Below are 19690 nucleotides of genomic sequence, written 5' to 3' on the forward strand. Positions count from 1 at the left end.
CTTATGCTTGTGTGCGGCTTCTCGGCCATGGAAACCCATGTCATGAAGCTCCCGACGAACATTGATTTAGCTGAGTTTGCTTCTAGAGGCAGTTTGGAATGCAGTAGTTAGTGTTTCAATGGAGGACAGACCATTTTTACGCGCTCCGCACTTCAGCACTCGGCGGTCCCGTTCTGTGCGCTTGTGTGGCCTACCATATTGCAGCCGTTGTTGCTCCTAGACATTTCCACTTCACAATAACAGCACTTACAGTTGACCGGGTTAGCTCTATCATGGCAGAAATCTGACAAACTGACTTGTTAGACAGGTGGCATCCTATGACGGTGTCACATTGAAAGTCACTGAGCTCTTCAGTAAGGCCATTCTACTGCCAATGTTTGTCTATGGAGAGTGCATGGCTGTGTGCCTGATTTTATACACATGTCAGCAACGGGTGTGGCTGAAAAAGCAGAATCCACTCATTTGAAAGTGTGTCCACATACTTTTGCATATATAGTTTATATGTCTAAAATAATAGTTACCGTACTACTTACTGAAGTCAGATCCTACTTTGGAAAGATTGTTGCTCTGACTGCATTCGTCTTTATATAAATGTATGTCAATTCTAACTGAATGGAGTCAACATATGTAAAATATACTTTTATCACAATGTTACAGCATCAGCTGAATTACCAGACAGGTATCCAGATGTTTTGTGCTTATTTTCACAGCTCTTCCCAAAACTACTCTGACTGTGAAGCCAAACCCTGCATTCACTGGAGAGACAGTTACTCTGATGTGTTCAGTGACGTATGCCAGTAGATGGAACTATCAGTGGTACAAAGACAGGAATTATAATGTAGTGTCCCAGTCTGTCAGACACACTATAACAGGAAACACCCTCACCATCAGTAGAGCTGCTGAGTCTGACCAGGGTCTCTACTGGTGTGAAGGGAACAGAGTGTCTAGACCCACATCTTCACAACCAGGTGATCCTGTCACTCTCACTGTAGAAGGTCAGTTACTTTGTGTTTTTGTCATAAAGATGGACACTATTTATATTGTGTCAGAATTCTCAGTTAAAGTATTGGGACAGTGTTGTTCTGTGAAGTCTCCAAACTCCAAAGCAATAACAAACATATTGTTAAATAAGTTTAGTACAGAGTAATTGTTTATACACACACTGTATTTCTATTGAGAGGAGTCTGTCCTGTACACTGACTCCTAAACTTCATGTTTGAACATAAAGGAAAACATTTATTTAGAGGTTTCATCTTTGTATCTGTGCCATTATGGTGTCTGTTACAACACGGGCAGCACATCTACATGTTAATGTTGCATGTGCCATAATCTACCAACTGTGTTACAGAGGACCACCATGTGGGTTGTGGACACTTCAGGAAAAAGAGTAGAGTTTTGAGATGAATAGACAACAGGGGGGTTCCAACCCTCCAAGACCCCAAACATTGACAAACATTTGACCAAAACACTACTACTACTACATACTTCTCTTCTGTACTGAACCCTACTCCACTGTACTCTACTGTACTGTACCCTACTCTATTGTACTCTACTGTAACCTTCTTTACTCTACTGTACCCTACTCTAGTGTACTGTACCCTACTCTATTGTACTGTGCTCTACTGAACTGTACCCTACTCTATTGTACTGTGCTCTACTGAACTCTACCCTACTCTATTGTACTGTACTCTACTGAACTGTACCCTACTCTATTGTACTGTGCTCTACTGAACTCTACCCTATTCTATTGTACTCTACTGTACCCTACTCTATTGTACTGTGCTCTACTGAACTCTACCCTACTCTATTGCACTGTGCTCTACTGAACTCTACCCTATTCTATTGTACTCTACTGTACTGTACCCTACTCTATTGTAGTGTGCTCTACTGAACTCTACCCTATCTATTTGACATCTATTTGACCAAAACACTACTACTACTATATGCTACTCTACTGTACTCAACCTTACTGTACCCTACTCTATTGTACTGTGATCTACTGAATTCTACCCTACTCTGTTGTTCTGGGCTCTACTGAACTGTATCCTACTCTATTGTACTGTGCTCAACTGAACTGTACTCTACTGTAATGTACCCTACTCTACAGTGCTCTACCCTACTCTACTGTACTGTACTCTACCCTACTCTACTGTACTGTACCCTGCTTTACTGTACTGTACTGAATAACAGACTGAAAGCTTCAAAAGGAGGGTGGTGCTTGGAAGCATTGTTCTTCCTCTGTCAGTCATGGTTCCCTGCAAGGAAACACGTGCCATCATCCTTGCTTTGCACAAAAAGGGCTTCACAGGCAAGGATATCGCTGCCAGTAAGATTGCACCTAAATCAACCATTTATCGGATCATCAAGAACGGTTCAATTGTTGTGAAGAAGGCTTCAGGGCACCCAAGAATTCCAGCAAGCGCCAGGACCGTCTCCTAAAGTTGATTCAACTGGGATCGGGGCACCACCAGTACAGAGCTTGCTCAGGAATGGCAGCAGGCAGGTGTTAGTGCATCTGCATGCACAGTGAGATGAAGACTTCTGGAGGATGGCCTGGTGTCAAGAAGGGCAGCAAAGAAGCCACTTCTCTCCAGGAAAAACATCAAGGACAGAATGATATTCTACAAAAGGTACAGGGATTGGACTGCTGAGGACTGGGGTAAAGTCATTTTCTCTGATGAATGCCCTTTCCGATTGTTTGTTGGCATCCGGAAAAAAGCTTGTCCGGAGAAGACAAGGTGAGCGCTACCATCAGTCCTGTGTCATGCCAACAGTAAAGCATCCTGAGACCATTCATGTGTGGGGTTGCTTCTCAGCCAAGGGAGTGGGCTCACTCACAATTTTGCCTAATAACACAGCCATGAATAAAGAATGGTACCAACACATCCTCCGAGAGCAACTTCTCCAAACCATCCAGGAACAGTTTGGTGATGAACAATGCCTTTTCCAGCATGATGGAGCACCTTGCCATAAGGCAAAAGAACTAAGTGGCTCGGGGAACAAAACATCGATATGGGTCCATGGCCAGGAAACTCCCCAGACTTTAATCTCATTGAGAACTTGTGGTCAATCTTCAAGAGGCGGGAGGACAAACAAAAACCCACAAATTCTGACAAACTCCAAGCATTGATTATGCAAGAATGGGCTGCCTTCAGTCAGGATGTGGCCCAGAAGTGAATTGACAGCATGCCAGGGCGGATTGCAGAGGTTTTGAAAAAGAAGGGTCAACACTCTTTGCATCAACTTCATGTAAATGACAATAAAAGCCTTTGGCACTAATGAAATGCTTGTAATTATACTTCAGTATTCCGTAGTAACATCTGACAAAAATATCAAATCAAATCAAATTTTATTTGTCACATACACATGGTTAGCAGATGTTAATGCGAGTGTAGCGAAATGCTTGTGCTTCTAGTTCCGACAATGCAGTAATAACCAACGAGTAATCTAACTAACAATTCCAAAACTACTACCTTATACACACAAGTGTAAAGGGATAAAGAATATGTACATAAAGATATGTGAATGAGTGATGGTACAGAACGGCATAGGCAAGATGCAGTAGATGGTATCGAGTACAGTATATACATATGAGATGAGTATGTAAACAAAGTGGCATAGTTTAAAGTGGCTAGTGATACATGTATTACATAAAGATGCAGTAGATGATATAGAGTACATTATATACGTAGACATATGAGATGAATAATGTAGGGTATGTAAACATTATATTAAGTAGCATTGTTTAAAGTGGCTAGTGATATATTTTACATCAATTTCCATTATTAAAGTGGCTGGAGTTGAGTCTGTATGTTGGCAGCAGCCACTCAATGTTAGTGGTGGCTGTTTAACAGTCTGATGGCCTTGAGATAGAAGCTGTTTTTCAGTCTCTCGGTCCCTGCTTTGATGCACCTGTACTGACCTCGCCTTCTGGATGATAGCGGGGTGAACAGGCAGTGGCTAGGGTGGTTGTTGTCCTTGATGATCTTTATGGCCTTCCTGTGACATCGGGAAGTGTAGGTGTCCTGGAGGGCAGATAGTTTGCCCCCGGTGATACGTTGTGCGGACCTCACTACCCTCTGGAGAGCCTTACGGTTGTGGGCGGAGCAGTTGCCGTACCAGGCGGTGATACAGCCCGACAGGATGCTCTCAATTGTGCATCTGTAGAAGTTTGTGAGTGCTTTTGGTGACAAGCCGAATTTCTTCAGCCTCCTGAGGTTGAAGAGGCGCTGCTGCGCCTTCTTCACGATGCTGTCTGTGTGGGTGGACCAATTCAGTTTGTCTGTGATGTGTTGGCCGAGGAACTTAAAACTTGCTACCCTCTCCACAACTGTTCCATCGATGTGGATAGGGGTGTGTTCCCTCTGCTGTTTCCTGAAGTCCACAATCATCTCCTTAGTTTTGTTGGCGTTGAGTGTGAGGTTATTTTCCTGACACCACATTCCGAGGGCCCTCACCTCCTCCTGTAGGCCGTCTCGTCGTTGTTGGTAATCAAGCCTACCAAATCAAAATCAAATCAAATCAAATCAAATGTATTTACATAGCCCTTCGTACATCAGCTGATATCTCAAAGTGCTGTACAGAAACCCAGCCTAAAACCCCAAACAGCAAGCAATGCAGGTGTAGAAGCACGGTGGCTAGGAAAAACTCCCTAGAAAGGCCAAAACCTAGGAAGAAACCTAGAGAGGAACCAAGCTATGTGGGGTGGCCAGTCCTCTTCTGGCTGTGCCGGGTGGAGATTATAACAGAACATGGCCAAGATGTACAAATGTTCATAAATGACCAGCATGGTCGTATAATAATAAGGCAGAACAGTTGAAACTGGAGCAGCAGCACGGTCAGATGGACTGGGGACAGCAAGGAGTCATCATGTCAGGTAGTCCTGGGACATGGTCCTAGGGCTCAGGTCAGTTGAAACTGGAGCAGCAGCACGGCCAGGTGGACTAGGGACAGCAAGGAGTCATCATGTCAGGTAGTCTGGGGCATGGTCCTAGGGCTCAGGTCCTCCGAGAGAGAGAAAGAAAGAGAGAAGGAGAGAATTAGAGAACGCACACTTAGATTCACACAGGACACCGAATAGGACAGGAGAAGTACTCCAGATATAACAAACTGACCCTAGCCCCCCGACACAAACTACTGCAGCATAAATACTGGAGGCTGAGACAGGAGGGGTCAGGAGACACTGTGGCCCCATCCGAGGACACCCCCGGACAGGGCCAAACAGGAAGGATATAACCCCACCCACTTTGCCAAAGCACAGCCCCACACCACTAGAGGGATATCTTCAACCACCAACTTACCATCCTGAGACAAGGCTGAGTATAGCCCACAAAGATCTCCGCCATGGCACAACCCAAGGGGGGGCGCCAACCCAGACAGGATGACCACATCAGTGAATCAACCCGCTCAGGTGACGCACCCCTTCCAGGGACGGCATGAGAGAGCCCCAGTAAGCCAGTGACTCAGCCCCTGTAATAGGGTTAGAGGCAGAGAATCCCAGTGGAAAGAGGGGATCCAGCCAGGCAGAGACAGCAAGGGCGGTTCGTTGCTCCAGAGCCTTTCCGTTCACCTTCCCACTCCTGGGCCAGACTACACTCAATCATATGACCCACTGAAGAGATGAGTCTTCAGTAAAGACTTAAAGGTTGAGACCGAGTTTGTGTCTCTGACATGGGTAGGCAGACCGTTTCATAAAAATGGAGCTCTATAGGAGAAAGTCCTGCCTCCAGCTGTTTGCTTAGAAATTCTAAGGACAATTAGGAGGCCTGGGTCTTGTGACCGTAGAGTACGCGTAGGTATGTACGGCAGGGCCAAATCAGAGAGATAGGTAGGAGCAGCCCATGTAATGCTTTGTAGGTTAGCAGTAAAACCTTGAAATCAGCCCTTGCTTTGACAGGAAGCCAGTGTAGAGAGGCTAGCACTGGAGTAATATGATCAAATTTTTTGGTTCTAGTCAGGATGCTAGCAGCCGTATTTAGCACCAACTGAAGTTTATTTAGTGCTTTATCCGGGTAGCCGGAAAGTAGAGCATTGCAGTAGTCTAACCTAGAAGTGACAAAAGCATGGATTAATTTTTCTGCATCATTTTTGGACAGAAAGTTTCTGATTTTTGCAATGTTACGTAGATGGAAAAAAGCTGTCCTTGAAATGGTCTTGATATGTTCTTCAAAAGAAAGATCAGGGTCCAGAGTAACGACGAGGTCCTTCACAGTTTTATTTGAGACGACTGTACAACCGTTAAGATTAATTGTCAGATTCAACAGAAGATCTCTTTGTTTCTTGGGACCTAGAACAAGCATCTCTGTTTTGTCCGAGTTTAAAAGTAGAAAGTTTTCAGCCATCCACTTCCTTATGTCTGAAACACATGCTTCTAGCAAGGGCAATTTTGGGGCTTCACCATGTTTCATTGAAATGTACAGCTGTGTGTCATCCGCATAGCAGTGAAAGTTAACATTATGTTTTCGAATAACATCCCCAAGAGGTCAAATATATAGTGAAAACAATAGTGGTCCTAAAACGGAACCTTGAGGAACACCGAAATCTACCACTGTTGTGTCGTCCGCAAACTTGATGATTGAGTTGGAGGCGTACGTGGCCACGCAGTCGTGGGTGAACAGGGAGTACAGGAGAGGGCTCAGAACGCACCCTTGTGGGGCCCCAGTGTTGAGGATCAGCGGGGTGGAGATGTTGTTACCTACCCTCACCACCTGGGGGCGGCCCGTCAGGAAGTCCACTACCCAGTTGCACAGGGCGGGGTCGAGATCCAGGGTCTCGAGCTTGATGATGAGTTTGGAGGGTACTATGGTCTTAAATGCCGAGCTGTAGTCGATGAACAGCATTCTCACATAGGTATTCCTCTTGTCCAGATAGGTTAGGGCAGTGTGCAGTGTGGTTGAGATTGCATTGTCTGTGGACCTATTTGGGCGGTAAGCAAATTAGAGTGTGTCTAGGGTGTCAGGTAGGGTGGAGGTGATATGGTCCTTGACTAGTCTCTCAAAGCACTTCATGATGAAAGACACTGAAGCAGCAAACTTTGTGGAAATTAATATTTGTGTCATTGTCAAAGCTTTTGGCCACGACTGTTCTGTGCTCTTCTGAACTATACCCTATTCTATTGTACTGTGCTCTACTGTACTGTACCCTACTCTATTGTACTGTGCTCTACTGTACTGTACCCTACTCTATTGTACTGTGCTCTACTGTCCTGTACCCTATTCTATTGTACTGTGATCTACTGTACTGTACCCTATTCTATTGTACTGTGCTCTACTGTCCTGTACCCTATTCTATTGTACTGTGCTCTACTGTACTGTACCCTACTCTATTGTACTGTGCTCTACTGTACTGTACCCTACTCTATTGTACTGTGCTCTACTGTACTGTACCCTACTCTATTGTACTGTGCTCTACTGTACTGTACCCTACTCTATTGTACAGTGCTCTACTGTACTGTACCCTACTCTATTGTACTGTGCTCTACTGAACTGTACCCTACTGTACTGTACTCTACTGAACTCTTCCCTACTCTATTGCACTATGCTCAACTGAACTGTAGATCCAAACCCTGTGTTCCCTGAAGAGACAGTTACTCTGACGTGTTCAGTAGGGTCTGACAGTATCTGGAGCTATAAGTGGTACAACGACAGGAATGATAATGTAGAGAGAAAGAGAAGAGTAGAGAGAAGATCCAGACCCACATCTTCATCCATCAGTGATGATGTCTCTGTTACTGTGAATAGTGAGTCTTTTAGTTGTTGTTGCTGTTGTTGTTGTTGTTCTCGTTGTTATCTTATCACTCAAACCTATTGAAATACCCACAGATTATCAGCCAAAGACCACACTGACTTCAGACAAAGAGAACATATTCACAGGAGACAGTGTGACACTGAGCTGTACTGCAGAGTCTCCTGGATGGAAGTTTTACTTGTACAGACACAGACCAGACTCTACACCAGTAACCACAACCTCTGGATACTCCTACACACTCAGCTGGGTCAGTGTCTCTGATGGAGGACAGTACTGGTGCAGAGCTGGGAGAGGAGACCCAATCTACTACACCCTGTACAGTGACCCAGTCCAGATAAACATTACTGGTGAGTCGAAAACAGTTTTATGATAAATGGCTGTTAGTGAGGATAGAAAGTAATCTAGGGTATAATATTTTGTCTGCTCATTGTATCGCAACAATTATAGCTATTTTGAAGCTATATTCATGAGTTGACCTATTGATAAATAAATACATTTCAAATTGTGCAACTGTTTATTCAGTTGTCTGTGTTGTGTCTGTGCAGAGAGACCTGTTGCTGTTCTGACCCTCCAACCCAACTGGACCCAGATATTCATTAGAGAGACTGTTACTATGAGATGTGACATACAGGGAGGAGGAGACTCTAACTGGAACTACATATGGTATAATAATAGTCAGTTATTCATCCCCTTTAACACAAAGCCTGAGTACAGAATCAGTCCTGTCTACAGGTCTAACAGTGGTTCATATACCTGTGAGGGTGTAAAGGGAAACAAGTTCTCCAAGACCAGTGATGCTGTACAACTGACTGTGTCTGGTAAGTCTATTTAATCATGTATAAAACAAATTGGGTTCACTAGAATACTTTCTAAGACTGAAAGGTTGAAACCTGTCCTCTATCAAATCACAGATCAACCTCAACCTGTCCTGAGTATCTCTCCTCAGTGGCTGAACCCTGGAGACTCAGTGACTCTGAGCTGTGAAGTTGACAAGACGTCTATAGCCTGGAGGTTCTCCTGGTACAGGACTGTTCCCTACAGAGCTGGGTTACCCTCCCTATCAGACAAGTCTTACTCTCTACAGCCCCTATCTGACAATGTGACTAGTGAAGACTCCTACACTCAGATCCCTGCTGGTCCTACTCCCACAGGAGGATATGTGTGTAGAGCTGGGAGAGGAGACCCAGTCTATGACACACTCTACAGTGAACCTCAGTTTCTCTGGTCAGGAGGTAACTAACTGCATTTAAACTGTATTAAATCATCTTTAAGTCACCCTCATGTGTCTATATAACTATAGGTTTGTCTCTGTCTCTCTTTGTTTCAGATCTGCAGTCTTCAGTGTCTCTTACAGTAAATCCCAACACAACTCAACACTTTACATCAAAGTCTCTCTCACTGATCTGTGAGCTGAAGGGGAACTCTACTGGATGGAGACTGAAGAGACACACTGAGACAGCATGGCGGTCAGAGTGTCCATCTACCTGGAGATCAATAACAGAATCCACCTGCACCATCACATCATTGACAACATGGTACAGTGGAGTGTTCTGGTGTGAGTCTGGATCAGGAGAGAACAGTAATGCTGTCAACATCACAGTAAATGGTATGTCTATTGTACAACATTCACTAATCTTTCATAAATGCATGTATAATAATATGTTCAATTCTGTAACTGAATGATTGCATCTCATAAAATACAAGCTAATAAGATGTTGATGTATTGTGAGTGATGACTCCAGATTTACAGTATTATTTATATTATGATACACAGATGGTGATGTGATCCTGGAGAGTCCTGTCCATCCTGTGACTGAAGGAGACTCTGTGACTCTGACCTGTACATTTAGACATCAGGGAACAAATCCTAAACTCAATACTGATTTCTACAAAGATGGAACACTCATCAAGAATGAGACCACAGGAGAGATGACCATCCCTACAGTATCCAAGTCAGATGAAGGATTCTATAAGTGTAAATCTGGTGAAGGAGAATCACCAGAGAGCTGGGTGACAGTGAGAGGTGAGAAAACATTTATGATCACAAGTTAGTTACCTTTTTATTATCTGTGTGAAAATCATTTGATATAAGTATTAATGTTAAAATAGTTTTAGATTTCCACTTCCCTAGAAAATATGATCTGTCAACTAAACTGTCAAAAGACGGGCCAGCCTACTTTCTTTTTAATGCTTTATACCATAAACCTATATATCCTCTCTGTCTGTCCTGTTCTCTCACCAGTCTCTCCAGTTTCAGATACATACAGGAATTGAACTACTATATTTATTTTCCACCTCAGAGTCTGATGGTGTTGTGCTGTTCTCTCTCCAGTCGTAGCTCCTGGATCCTCTACATCAGTCCTAGTAGGAGTGGTTGTGGGTCTGCTTGTTGCTGGTGTTCTACTGGTCATTCTCCTGGTCCTGCTGGTGAGATATCAAAACAGAAAAGGTGAGACTTTTGAAATGTATAATTTAATATTATTATGTTTAGGATAAAAATGTCTAAATAAAAATTTTAATAGTTGGAGAAAGTTCAGTACATAACACAATGTGTTTGTCATTACAGGTTCCTGTTTCAACAGAATATTCTGGTGAATACACCTGTCTCTCAACTATATTGATACATACAGTATAACATCTTCTCTGTCTTCTTATGCTGAGTATCTCTCTCCCTGTAGGCCCCCTCAGCCCCAGAGAACCAACCAGGACCCCCAACAGGACCAAGGATCTACCCAGGGTCAGGCTCCTGATACTGTTTATACATGTCTACATGATCAGTCTCCCAGCCCAGACCTCTACCACTCCTCTCTATAACCTCATACACTGACTCATCTACATGCACTTTGTATAACAACCAGCTTTGGGGACAAAATCATTTAAATTTCGGTCAATTCAGAAAGTAAAACAAATTCATTATTCTTCCTGAATTGAGTGGAATTTAAATGGAATTGATCCCATTGATCCCAATTGATCCCTAGTCAATCTTAGGTTAACCAACCTAAAAATCAAAACAAAATATCTCTCTTCTTTGATCAACAGGTGACACTAACATCTACGACACGATCAATTCCTCAGACAACAATGATAATGGTAGTGTAATGTAATGTTTTCAGTATGAATGTGTAGTAGTCTGCCGCTTTTCATTTAATATGACATGTAGAGTTTGACTAAGTGGAGGTGTTTGTGTATTATGTCTCAGATGTTGCTGGTGCTTCTGCTGCTGGACCAAGGCATGTGACTTACACCCAGATTAATCTGAAAAAGTTGGACAAGAAAAAGAAAGGTGACCCTCAACTGTGACAAATGTAGCAGTGTATCCCAGAGGGAAAAATAATCTAATGTAATTGTACTGAAAAGAGTTGTGTGAGAAAATGGCACTGTGATTTGAGAACTGAAATACTGATGGTTGTTGTTGCTGCCTATCCTTATATATTCAGCAATAATTGGCTGTTGAGACTGTTCTGTAATTATTCTTTTTTTCATGGCAATTTACTACAAAACTGTAATCTACATTTCATGTAGATGTGTATACATAAATATATATTTACAAATTCTCTGCTCTTCCTCCTCCTCAGAAAAGAGAAATTATCCTCAAGAAAATCCAGTCTACTCTGAGGTGAAGACAGGGAAAGCGACAGGTAAGACCCATTCTACAGGTTGGCAGTCATTAAAACCTTAGTTCATAATTTCTGAGTTTGGGACAAAGAGGCAGAATGTGCAATAATCTAAGTCCTTCATTTGTTGACTGTAAATGTCCATTGTCAGCAGCAGCTGGACCTGTTAATGTGACCTATGCTGAGGTTGACCTCCAAAAGAAGGTCAAAACCAAGAAGAAGAGAGGTAAGACTGAACATCCCTCCTTCCATATTCCCCTTATCAGAACCTCGTAACTCTTTGACCCCATATTGAATAATTGTATAAATTATTCTGTATATAACTGTATATTATTCCGTTTATTATTCTAGATATTAATTTGTATATAACTTCATATTTCTCTGTATGTAACTGTATATTATTCCATATATAACTGTATATTATTCCATATATAACTGTATAGAACTGTATATTATTAAGTATATAACTGTATATTAGTCTGTATATGACTATATTATTCCGTAAATAACTGTACACTATTCTTTATATTATTCTGTATATAACTGTTATATTATTCTGATGTGTTATCCTCACCCCTACAGAAACAGCAACCCCACCTGAGCCAGAATCTGTCTATTCTCTAGTGAAGCCATACACAGCCCCCGGTAAGATTAAATCAACAATCTATTAAACGGGTATGAAACTATATGTAAGAATGTCCTAACAAACTGGTGAGAAATGTTTCTGATCATGTTACCTTTTTATCATCAGTGTGATGAACTATGGATTCTAGTGTTGATGTTAACATACGTTTGGATTTGCACTCTCAAAGCAAATATTGTTTTGCAACTAAATTGTCTGAAGATACAGGCTTGCCAATTGGAAAGCAGAATATGCATTAAGCTAATTCCATCCATTTGTTGACTGGAAATGTCCATTGTCAGCAGCAGCTGGACCTGTTGATGTGACCTATGTTGAGGTTGATCTCCAAAAGAAGGTCAAAACCAAGAAGAAGAGAGGTAAGACTGGACATCCCTCCCTCCATATTCCCCCTGTCAGAACGTCGTATCTCTTTGACCCCATATATTGAAAAGCTGGATATTATTCTGTATATTATTCTGTATATAACTGTTATATTAGTCTGTTTATAACTGTTACATTATTCTGTATATTATTCTGTATATAACTGTTATATTAGTCTGTTTATAACTGTTACATTATTCTGTATATTATTATGTATATAACTGTTACATTATTCTGTATATTATTCTGTATATAACTGTTATATTAGTCTGTTTATAACTGTTACATTATTCTGTATATTATTATGTACATAACTGTTATATTATTCTGTATATAACTGTTATGTTATTCTGTATATTATTCTGTATATAACTGTTATGTTATTCTGTATATTATTCTGTATATAACTGTTATATTAGTCTGTATATAATTCTTATATTGTTCTACATGTGTAAGCAATAAGTCCGGATGGGGCTGTTCTTAAGCACAATGCAACGCGGAGTGCCTCGATACAGCCGTTAGCCGTGGTATATTGGCCATATACCACAAACCCCAGAGGTGCCTTATTGCTATTATAAACTGCTTACCAACGGAGTTTGAGCAGTAAATATACATGTTTTGTCATACCCGTGGTATAATGTCTGATATATACCACGGATTTCAGCCAATCAGCATTCTGTATGTAACTGTTATATTATTCTGTACACTAGTCTGTATATTATTATGTCCATAACTGCTATATTATTCTGCATATTATTCTGTATATATCTGTGTATTATTCTATACAGTGTTCTGTATATAACTGATATATGATTCTGTATATTATTATGTCCATAACTGCTATATGATTCTGCATATTATTATGTATATATCTGTATATTATTCTGCATATTATTCTGTATATTATTTTGTATATTATTCTGTGTATAAGTGTATATTATTCTGTATATAAGTGTATATATTTCTATATATTACTCTGTATATATCATTGTAATATTCTGCATATTATTGTGTATATATCTGTATATTATTCTGTGTATAAGTGTATATTATTCTGTATATAACCCTGTCCTCTACAGAAAGAGCAACCCCACCAGAGGCAGATTCAGTCTATTCTCGATTGAAGCCACGCTAATGCCCCGGTAAGACTAATAGCCATATGGTATTGATACTAAAATGATATAAATCTGGAACTAATGTTCTAATATCAAATTCTAATGTATCTATTTAAAGTACAGTGGGGCAAAAAAGTATTTAGTCAGCCACCAATTGTGCATGTTCTCCCACTTAAAAAGATGAGAGAGGCCTGTAATTTTCATCATAGGTACACTTCAACTATGACAGACAAAATGAGAAAAAAGGTCCAGAAAATCACATTGTAGGATTTTTTATTAATTTATTTGCAAATTATGGTGGAAAATAAGTATTTGGTCAATAACAAAAGTTTATCTCAATACTTTGTTATATACCCTTTGTTGGCAATGACAGAGGTCAAACGTTTTCTGTAAGTCTTCACAAGGTTTTCACACACTGTTGCTGGTATTTTGGCCCATTCCTCCATGCAGATCTCCTCTAGAGCAGTGATGTTTTGGGGCTGTTGCTGGGCAACACGGACTTTCAACTCCCTCCAAAGATTTTCTATGGGGTTGAGATCTGGAGACTGGCTAGGCCACTCCAGGACCTTGACATGCTTCTTACGAAGCCACTCCTTCGTTGCCCGGGCGGTCTGTCATAGTTGAAGTGTACCTATGATGAAAATTACAGGCCTCTCTCATCATTTATGTGGGAGAACTTGCACAATTGGTGGCTGAGTAAATACTTTTTTGCCCCACTGTATGTCTCTATGTTTTATTCTTAGGGGATTGTTTTACTTCATGCAGGTCCTTGAGGGAGATGGAGGGATAAATAACTTTGTGTGGTGATATGTTACAGGTCCTTGAGGGAGATGGAGGGATAAATAACGTTGTGTGGTGATATGTTACAGGTCCTTGAGGGAGATGGAGGGATAAATAACGTTGTGTGGTGATCTGTTACAGGTCCTTGATGGAGGGATAAATAACTTTGTGTGGTGATATGTTACAGGTCCTTGAAGGAGATGGAGGGATAAATAACGTTGTGTGGTGATATGTTGCAGGTCCTTGAGGGAGATGGAGGGATAAATAACGTTGTGTGGTGATATGTTACAGGTCCTTGAGGGAGATGGAGGGATAAATAACGTTGTGTGGTGATATGTTACAGGTCCTTGAGGGAGACGGAGGGATAAATAACGTTGTGTGGTGATATGTTACAGGTCCTTGAGGGAGATGGAGGGATAAATAACTTTGTGTGGTGATATGTTACAGGTCCTTGAAGGAGATGGAGGGATAAATAACTTTGTGTGGTGATATGTTACAGGTCCTTGAGGGAGATGGAGGGATAAATAACTTTGTGTGGTGATATGTTACAGGTCCTTGAGGGAGATGTAGGGATAAATAACTTTGTGTGGTGATATGTTACAGGTCCTTGAAGGAGATGGAGGGATAAATAACTTTGTGTGGTGATATGTTACAGGTCCTTGAAGGAGATGGAGGGATAAATAACTTTGTGTGGTGATATGTTACAGGTCCTTGAAGGAGATGGAGGGATAAATAACTTTGTGTGGTGATATGTTACAGGTTCTTGAGGGAGATGGAGGGATAAATAACTTTGTGTGGTGATATGTTACAGGTCCTTGAGGGAGATGGAGGGAGAAATAACTGTGTGGTGATATGTTACAGGTCCTTGAGGGAGATGGAGGGATAAATAACTTTGTGTGGTGATATGTTACAGGTCCTTGAGGGAGATGGAGGGAGAAATAACTTTGTGTGGTGATATGTTACAGGTCCTTGAGGGAGATGGAGGGATAAATAACTTTGTGTGGTGATATGTTACAGGTCCTTGAGGGAGATGGAGGGATAAATAACTTTGTGTGGTGATATGTTACAGGTCCTTGAAGGAGATGGAGGGATAAATAACTTTGTGTGGTGATATGTTACAGGTCCTTGAAGGAGATGGAGGGATAAATAACTTTGTGTGGTGATATGTTACAGGTCCTTGAGGGAGATGGAGGGATAAATAACGTTGTGTGGTGATATGTTACAGGTCCTTGAGGGAGATGGAGGGATAAATAACTTTGTGTGGTGATATGTTACAGGTCCTTGAGGGAGATGGAGGGATAAATAACTTTGTGTGGTGATATGTTACAGGTCCTTGAGGGAGATGGAGGGATAAATAACTTTGTGTGGTGATATGTTACAGGTCCTTGAGGGAGATGGAGGGATAAATAACTTTGTGTGGTGATATGTTACAGGTCCTTGAAGGAGATGGAGGGATAAATAACTTTGTGTGGTGATATGTTACAGGTCCTTGAAGGAGATGGAGGGATAAATAACTTTGTGTGGTGATATGTTACAGGTCCTTGAGGGAGACGGAGGGATAAATAACGTTGTGTGGTGATATGTTACAGGTCCTTGAGGGAGATGGAGGGATAAATAACTTTGTGTGGTGATATGTTACAGGTCCTTGAGGGAGATGGAGGGATAAATAACTTTGTGTGGTGATATGTTACAGGTCCTTGAGGGAGATGGAGGGATAAATAACTTTGTGTGGTGATATGTTACAGGTCCTTGAGGGAGATGGAGGGATAAATAACTTTGTGTGGTGATATGTTACAGGTCCTTGAGGGAGATGGAGGGATAAGTAACTTTGTGTGGTGATATGTTACAGGTCCTTGAGGGAGATGGAGGGACACTTCATCAGAGGAGGAGCAGGATAAACCTGGGAATATGGATTATGCACACACACACATACGCAAGCGCACTCACGCAAGCGCCCTCACACATACACATAAGGATTTATATGTATATATAACAACATATATATTTGATTTAATATTGGTTTTTGTGTATAACTGCAACATCTTTTTAAACAATGACATGGTGTTATGGATCTTATCTGCAGCTACAGTAATTGTATAAAAATGTTTTATTTAACTATACATTTTGAGAGTAATGAAACTGGAAGGGATGATAGATGATCAGGGAAGCAGATCTGATGACACCGAGGTCTGAGGAAGCATTGACGGTCTGATGATCCTATGAACAGAGGGAGCCGCTCAGAGTAGAAAGACAGTCAGGGTCCGTAGCCTCAGCAACGCACCATGCTGGTGATGCTTAGCTTAGCTGGCTAGCCACTCCTCTCCACTAACTCTATGTAGCACCCACTTGGGTGATGCTATTATGCTGCCACAAAGATGCTGGAAGAATAACATTAGCAGTTAAAGTATCTTATCCACTAGTCCCAGCCATCTCCTCATGCAGTCCTCTCACTTCTTCTGCTTCTCTCCAGTGTTATGACATTCTAGTCCATTCACATACACACAGTCTCCAAGCTAGCTTGTTAGATAGCAATTGAGCCAAAACAGGCAAATTCGAACTTTAAAATCATTATTGATGACAAATTAATTATGGATTCTAAATTACCAATCAAAAAACAAAAAGCTGATAGAAAAATGGCCATACAAAAAAACTTAAAGGCCCAGTGCAGTCAAAAAATGTGATTTCCTGTGTTGTGTGTATATACACTGAGTATACCAGACATTAGGAACTACTGCCTAATATTCAGTTTTCCCCTTCCCACTCAGACCACTCCCACACATTCATAGCATCATTCTTGTTTGACAAATTGCTCTTTGCTTAGAAACTATTTTTTTTTTTTTTTTTTACCACAATCACAGTAAGATTCTTACTTGTTACCCAGAAATGATTTGATATTGAGATAAAAGTGGTTGCATTGGACCTTTAAAGACCACTAAATATGATTAAATGTACAAAACATTTATGAGAACGATCATCCATGGCTTCCATAGCGGCACCATCATGGCTATTTTATATTTATTGTTTATGTTGTCAATGTCTGAAATGTATTATCTTTGATTCATTTTTCTGTCATTACATGATATAATAACATATTTCTTTATGATTTTTACAGAATACTATCAGTATTATACATGTTTTTTCTATTCAACTGTACTTTTTGAATATCTTTGCATTGCACTTTTTTAATAAACTTAAGTTTTTAATCCACAAGATAGAATGAGTGGATGTTGTCATCATTGTCAACTCTTCCATACAACCTACTTTGTCCAGCCCTCCCTTCAGCCTAATCAAGTTATTGGGCTCGTCAACGTGTGAGTGAAAGGGTCAATCTGTGATTGGTACATCCATTTTGTGACTTTTAAATTAAAGACATGCTCTGGAAATTTGGAGACTACAAAGTACACTACATGACCAAAAGCATGTGGACACCTGAACATTGTTGAACATCTCATTCCATAATCATAGGCATTAATATGGACTTGGTCCCCCATTTGCTCCTCCACTCTTCTGGGAAGGCTTTCCACTAGATGTTGGAACATTGTCGGGACTTGTTTCCATTCAGCCACAAGAGCGTTAGTGATGTCGAGCACTGATGTTGGCCGATTAGGCCTGGCTCACAGTTGGCGTTCTAATTCATCCCAAAGGTGTTTGATGGGGTTGAGGTCAGGGCTCTGTGCAGGCCAGTCAAGTTCTTACACACCGATCTTGACAAAACATTTCTGTATGGACCTCGCTTTGTGCATGGGGGCATTGTCATGCTGAAACAGGAGAGGGCCTTCCCCAAACTGTTGCCACAAAGTTGGAAGCACAGAATTGTCTAGAATGGTATTGTATGCTGTAGCGTTAAGATTTCCCTTCACTGGAACTAAAGGGCCTAGCCCGAACCATGAAAAACAGCCCCAACCATTATTCCTCCTCCACCCAACTTTACAGTTGGCAATATGAATTTGGGCAGGAAGCGTTTTTCTTGCATCCGCCAAACCCAGATTTGTCCGTCGGACTGCCAGATGGTGAAGACTGATTCATCACTCCAGAGAATATGTTTCCACTGATCCTGCATCCAATGGCAGTAAACTTTACACGATTCCAGACAATGCTTGGCAATGCACGTGGGGATCTTAGGCTTGTGTGCGGATGCTCTGCCATGGCAACCCATTTCATGAAGCTCCAGATTAAAAGTTATTGTGCTGATGTTGCTTCCAGAGGTAGTTTGGAACTCGGTAGTGAGTGTTGCAACCGATGACACATGATTTTCGTGCGCTACGTGCTTCAGCACTCGGCGGTGCCGTTCTGTGAGGTTATGTGGCCTACCACTTCACGACTGAACCGTTGTTGCTCCTAGACGTTTCCACTTCACAATAACAGCACTTACAGTTGACCGGGGCAGTTTTAGCAGGGCAGAAATCTTTCTAAATGACTTGTTGGAAAAGTGGCATCCTATGACGGTGCCACATTGAAAGTCACTGAGCTCTTCAGTAAGGCAATTCTACTGTTTGGGTATGGCGATTGCATGGTTGTGTGCTTGATTTTATAGACCTGTCAGCAACGGGTGTGGCTGAAACAGTCAAATCCACTCATTTGAAGGGGTGTCCACATATTTTTGTAAATATACTGTAGTGTATTACGTAGTATGAGCAGAAGTACTGTCTTACCCTAATTAGTAAGGAAGTCTGGGGGTTTTCTGGAAGCTGTGCTGCACCATTTTCCCTTAATTTTCCCCACCTGGGCAAGCCCCCTAGCAATTTGAGTTCAACCAATGAGCTTCATCCCCTTGCCATATGAGTGACATCTAGCAAGAGGTACATCATGCACCCACAGCAGTGTGAGAGAGAGAGCAATCTGCACATATGTGACGTAATATGCAATTTCAAGGACTACTTTTGGCTCATGAGCGATACTTTCACAACTACTTGCTAAAAAGTATACAAGTGTTGGAGAATCTCTTTAACGATATATACCCATTGAATCTTGAAGAATATAACTTAACCTTAACCTCATGAGCTTAGTTCAACTGCTGTACCCCATCAGCTGAAGACCCATTGAGATTTTCATAATGACTTTTTAGGGAAGGGTGTGCCTGAAAAGGACAGTTTTCTAATGTCATATCCTCTCTGCAGCAGTTCTGATGAGCTGGTCAGTACTGGTACTGCGTATCACTTCTTCTTTACCAAACCAGGAAAAGTGCTGGGGTGGCAACATTTCAGTTTCAACCACATTGCTGACAGCAAAACTCTATAATTGAATGTCTGGCATTACATTGGAATACCCCTGATAATAAAACCTAATATAATAGTATATACTATATTATAATAGTATATACTATTATAGATAGACTAGAAGAGAAATGTCAAAAATGTATTTAATTCATTTTAGAATAAGGCTGTAATGTAACTAAATGTGGAAAAGGTCAAGGGGTCTGAATACTTTCCACA

The 19690-nt window shown here is 41.3% G+C and overlaps 2 protein-coding genes across 18 annotated transcripts in view; both read left to right on the forward strand.

Annotated features, from left to right (window-relative positions):
- Nucleotides 1-14790, forward strand: part of LOC112259872 (Fc receptor-like protein 5) — a 237826-nt gene extending 223036 nt beyond the window's left edge. For 6 of the 8 annotated variants that reach the window (XM_042328230.1, XM_042328233.1, XM_042328236.1 and 3 more), the window contains one exon: nt 14432-14790. Coding sequence is in view for 1 of the 8 variants with exons in the window: in XM_042328231.1 (XP_042184165.1) it covers nt 14550-14557 (8 nt within the window). In the remaining 7 variants the exon portion in view is untranslated. The remainder of the gene's footprint in view (nt 1-14431) is intronic. The other 2 variants (XM_042328231.1, XM_042328232.1) reach the window with 2 other exon arrangements.
- Nucleotides 1-17115, forward strand: part of LOC112260979 (basement membrane-specific heparan sulfate proteoglycan core protein) — a 203310-nt gene extending 186195 nt beyond the window's left edge. For 6 of the 10 annotated variants that reach the window (XM_042328227.1, XM_042328220.1, XM_042328225.1 and 3 more), the window contains 17 exons: nt 711-995; nt 7821-8093; nt 8292-8564; nt 8658-8978; nt 9074-9352; nt 9521-9769; nt 10079-10195; nt 10313-10337; nt 10425-10483; nt 10786-10836; nt 10946-11029; nt 11322-11384; nt 11512-11586; nt 11943-12005; nt 12285-12359; nt 13443-13505; nt 16108-17115. In XM_042328227.1, coding sequence (XP_042184161.1) covers nt 711-995; nt 7821-8093; nt 8292-8564; nt 8658-8978; nt 9074-9352; nt 9521-9769; nt 10079-10195; nt 10313-10337; nt 10425-10483; nt 10786-10836; nt 10946-11029; nt 11322-11384; nt 11512-11586; nt 11943-12005; nt 12285-12359; nt 13443-13498 — 2348 coding nt within the window. In that variant the 3' untranslated portion in view covers nt 13499-13505; nt 16108-17115. Of the gene's footprint in view, nt 1-710; nt 996-7820; nt 8094-8291; nt 8565-8657; nt 8979-9073; nt 9353-9520; nt 9770-10078; nt 10196-10312; nt 10338-10424; nt 10484-10785; nt 10837-10945; nt 11030-11321; nt 11385-11511; nt 11587-11942; nt 12006-12284; nt 12360-13442; nt 13506-14243; nt 14280-16107 lie in introns of those variants that run through there. The other 4 variants (XM_042328223.1, XM_042328222.1, XM_042328221.1 and 1 more) reach the window with 4 other exon arrangements.
- The last annotated feature ends 2575 nt before the right edge of the window (nt 17116-19690 follow it).

This window comes from Oncorhynchus tshawytscha, linkage group LG10, assembly GCF_018296145.1.
Source record: "Oncorhynchus tshawytscha isolate Ot180627B linkage group LG10, Otsh_v2.0, whole genome shotgun sequence".
NCBI lineage: Eukaryota > Metazoa > Chordata > Actinopteri > Salmoniformes > Salmonidae > Oncorhynchus > Oncorhynchus tshawytscha.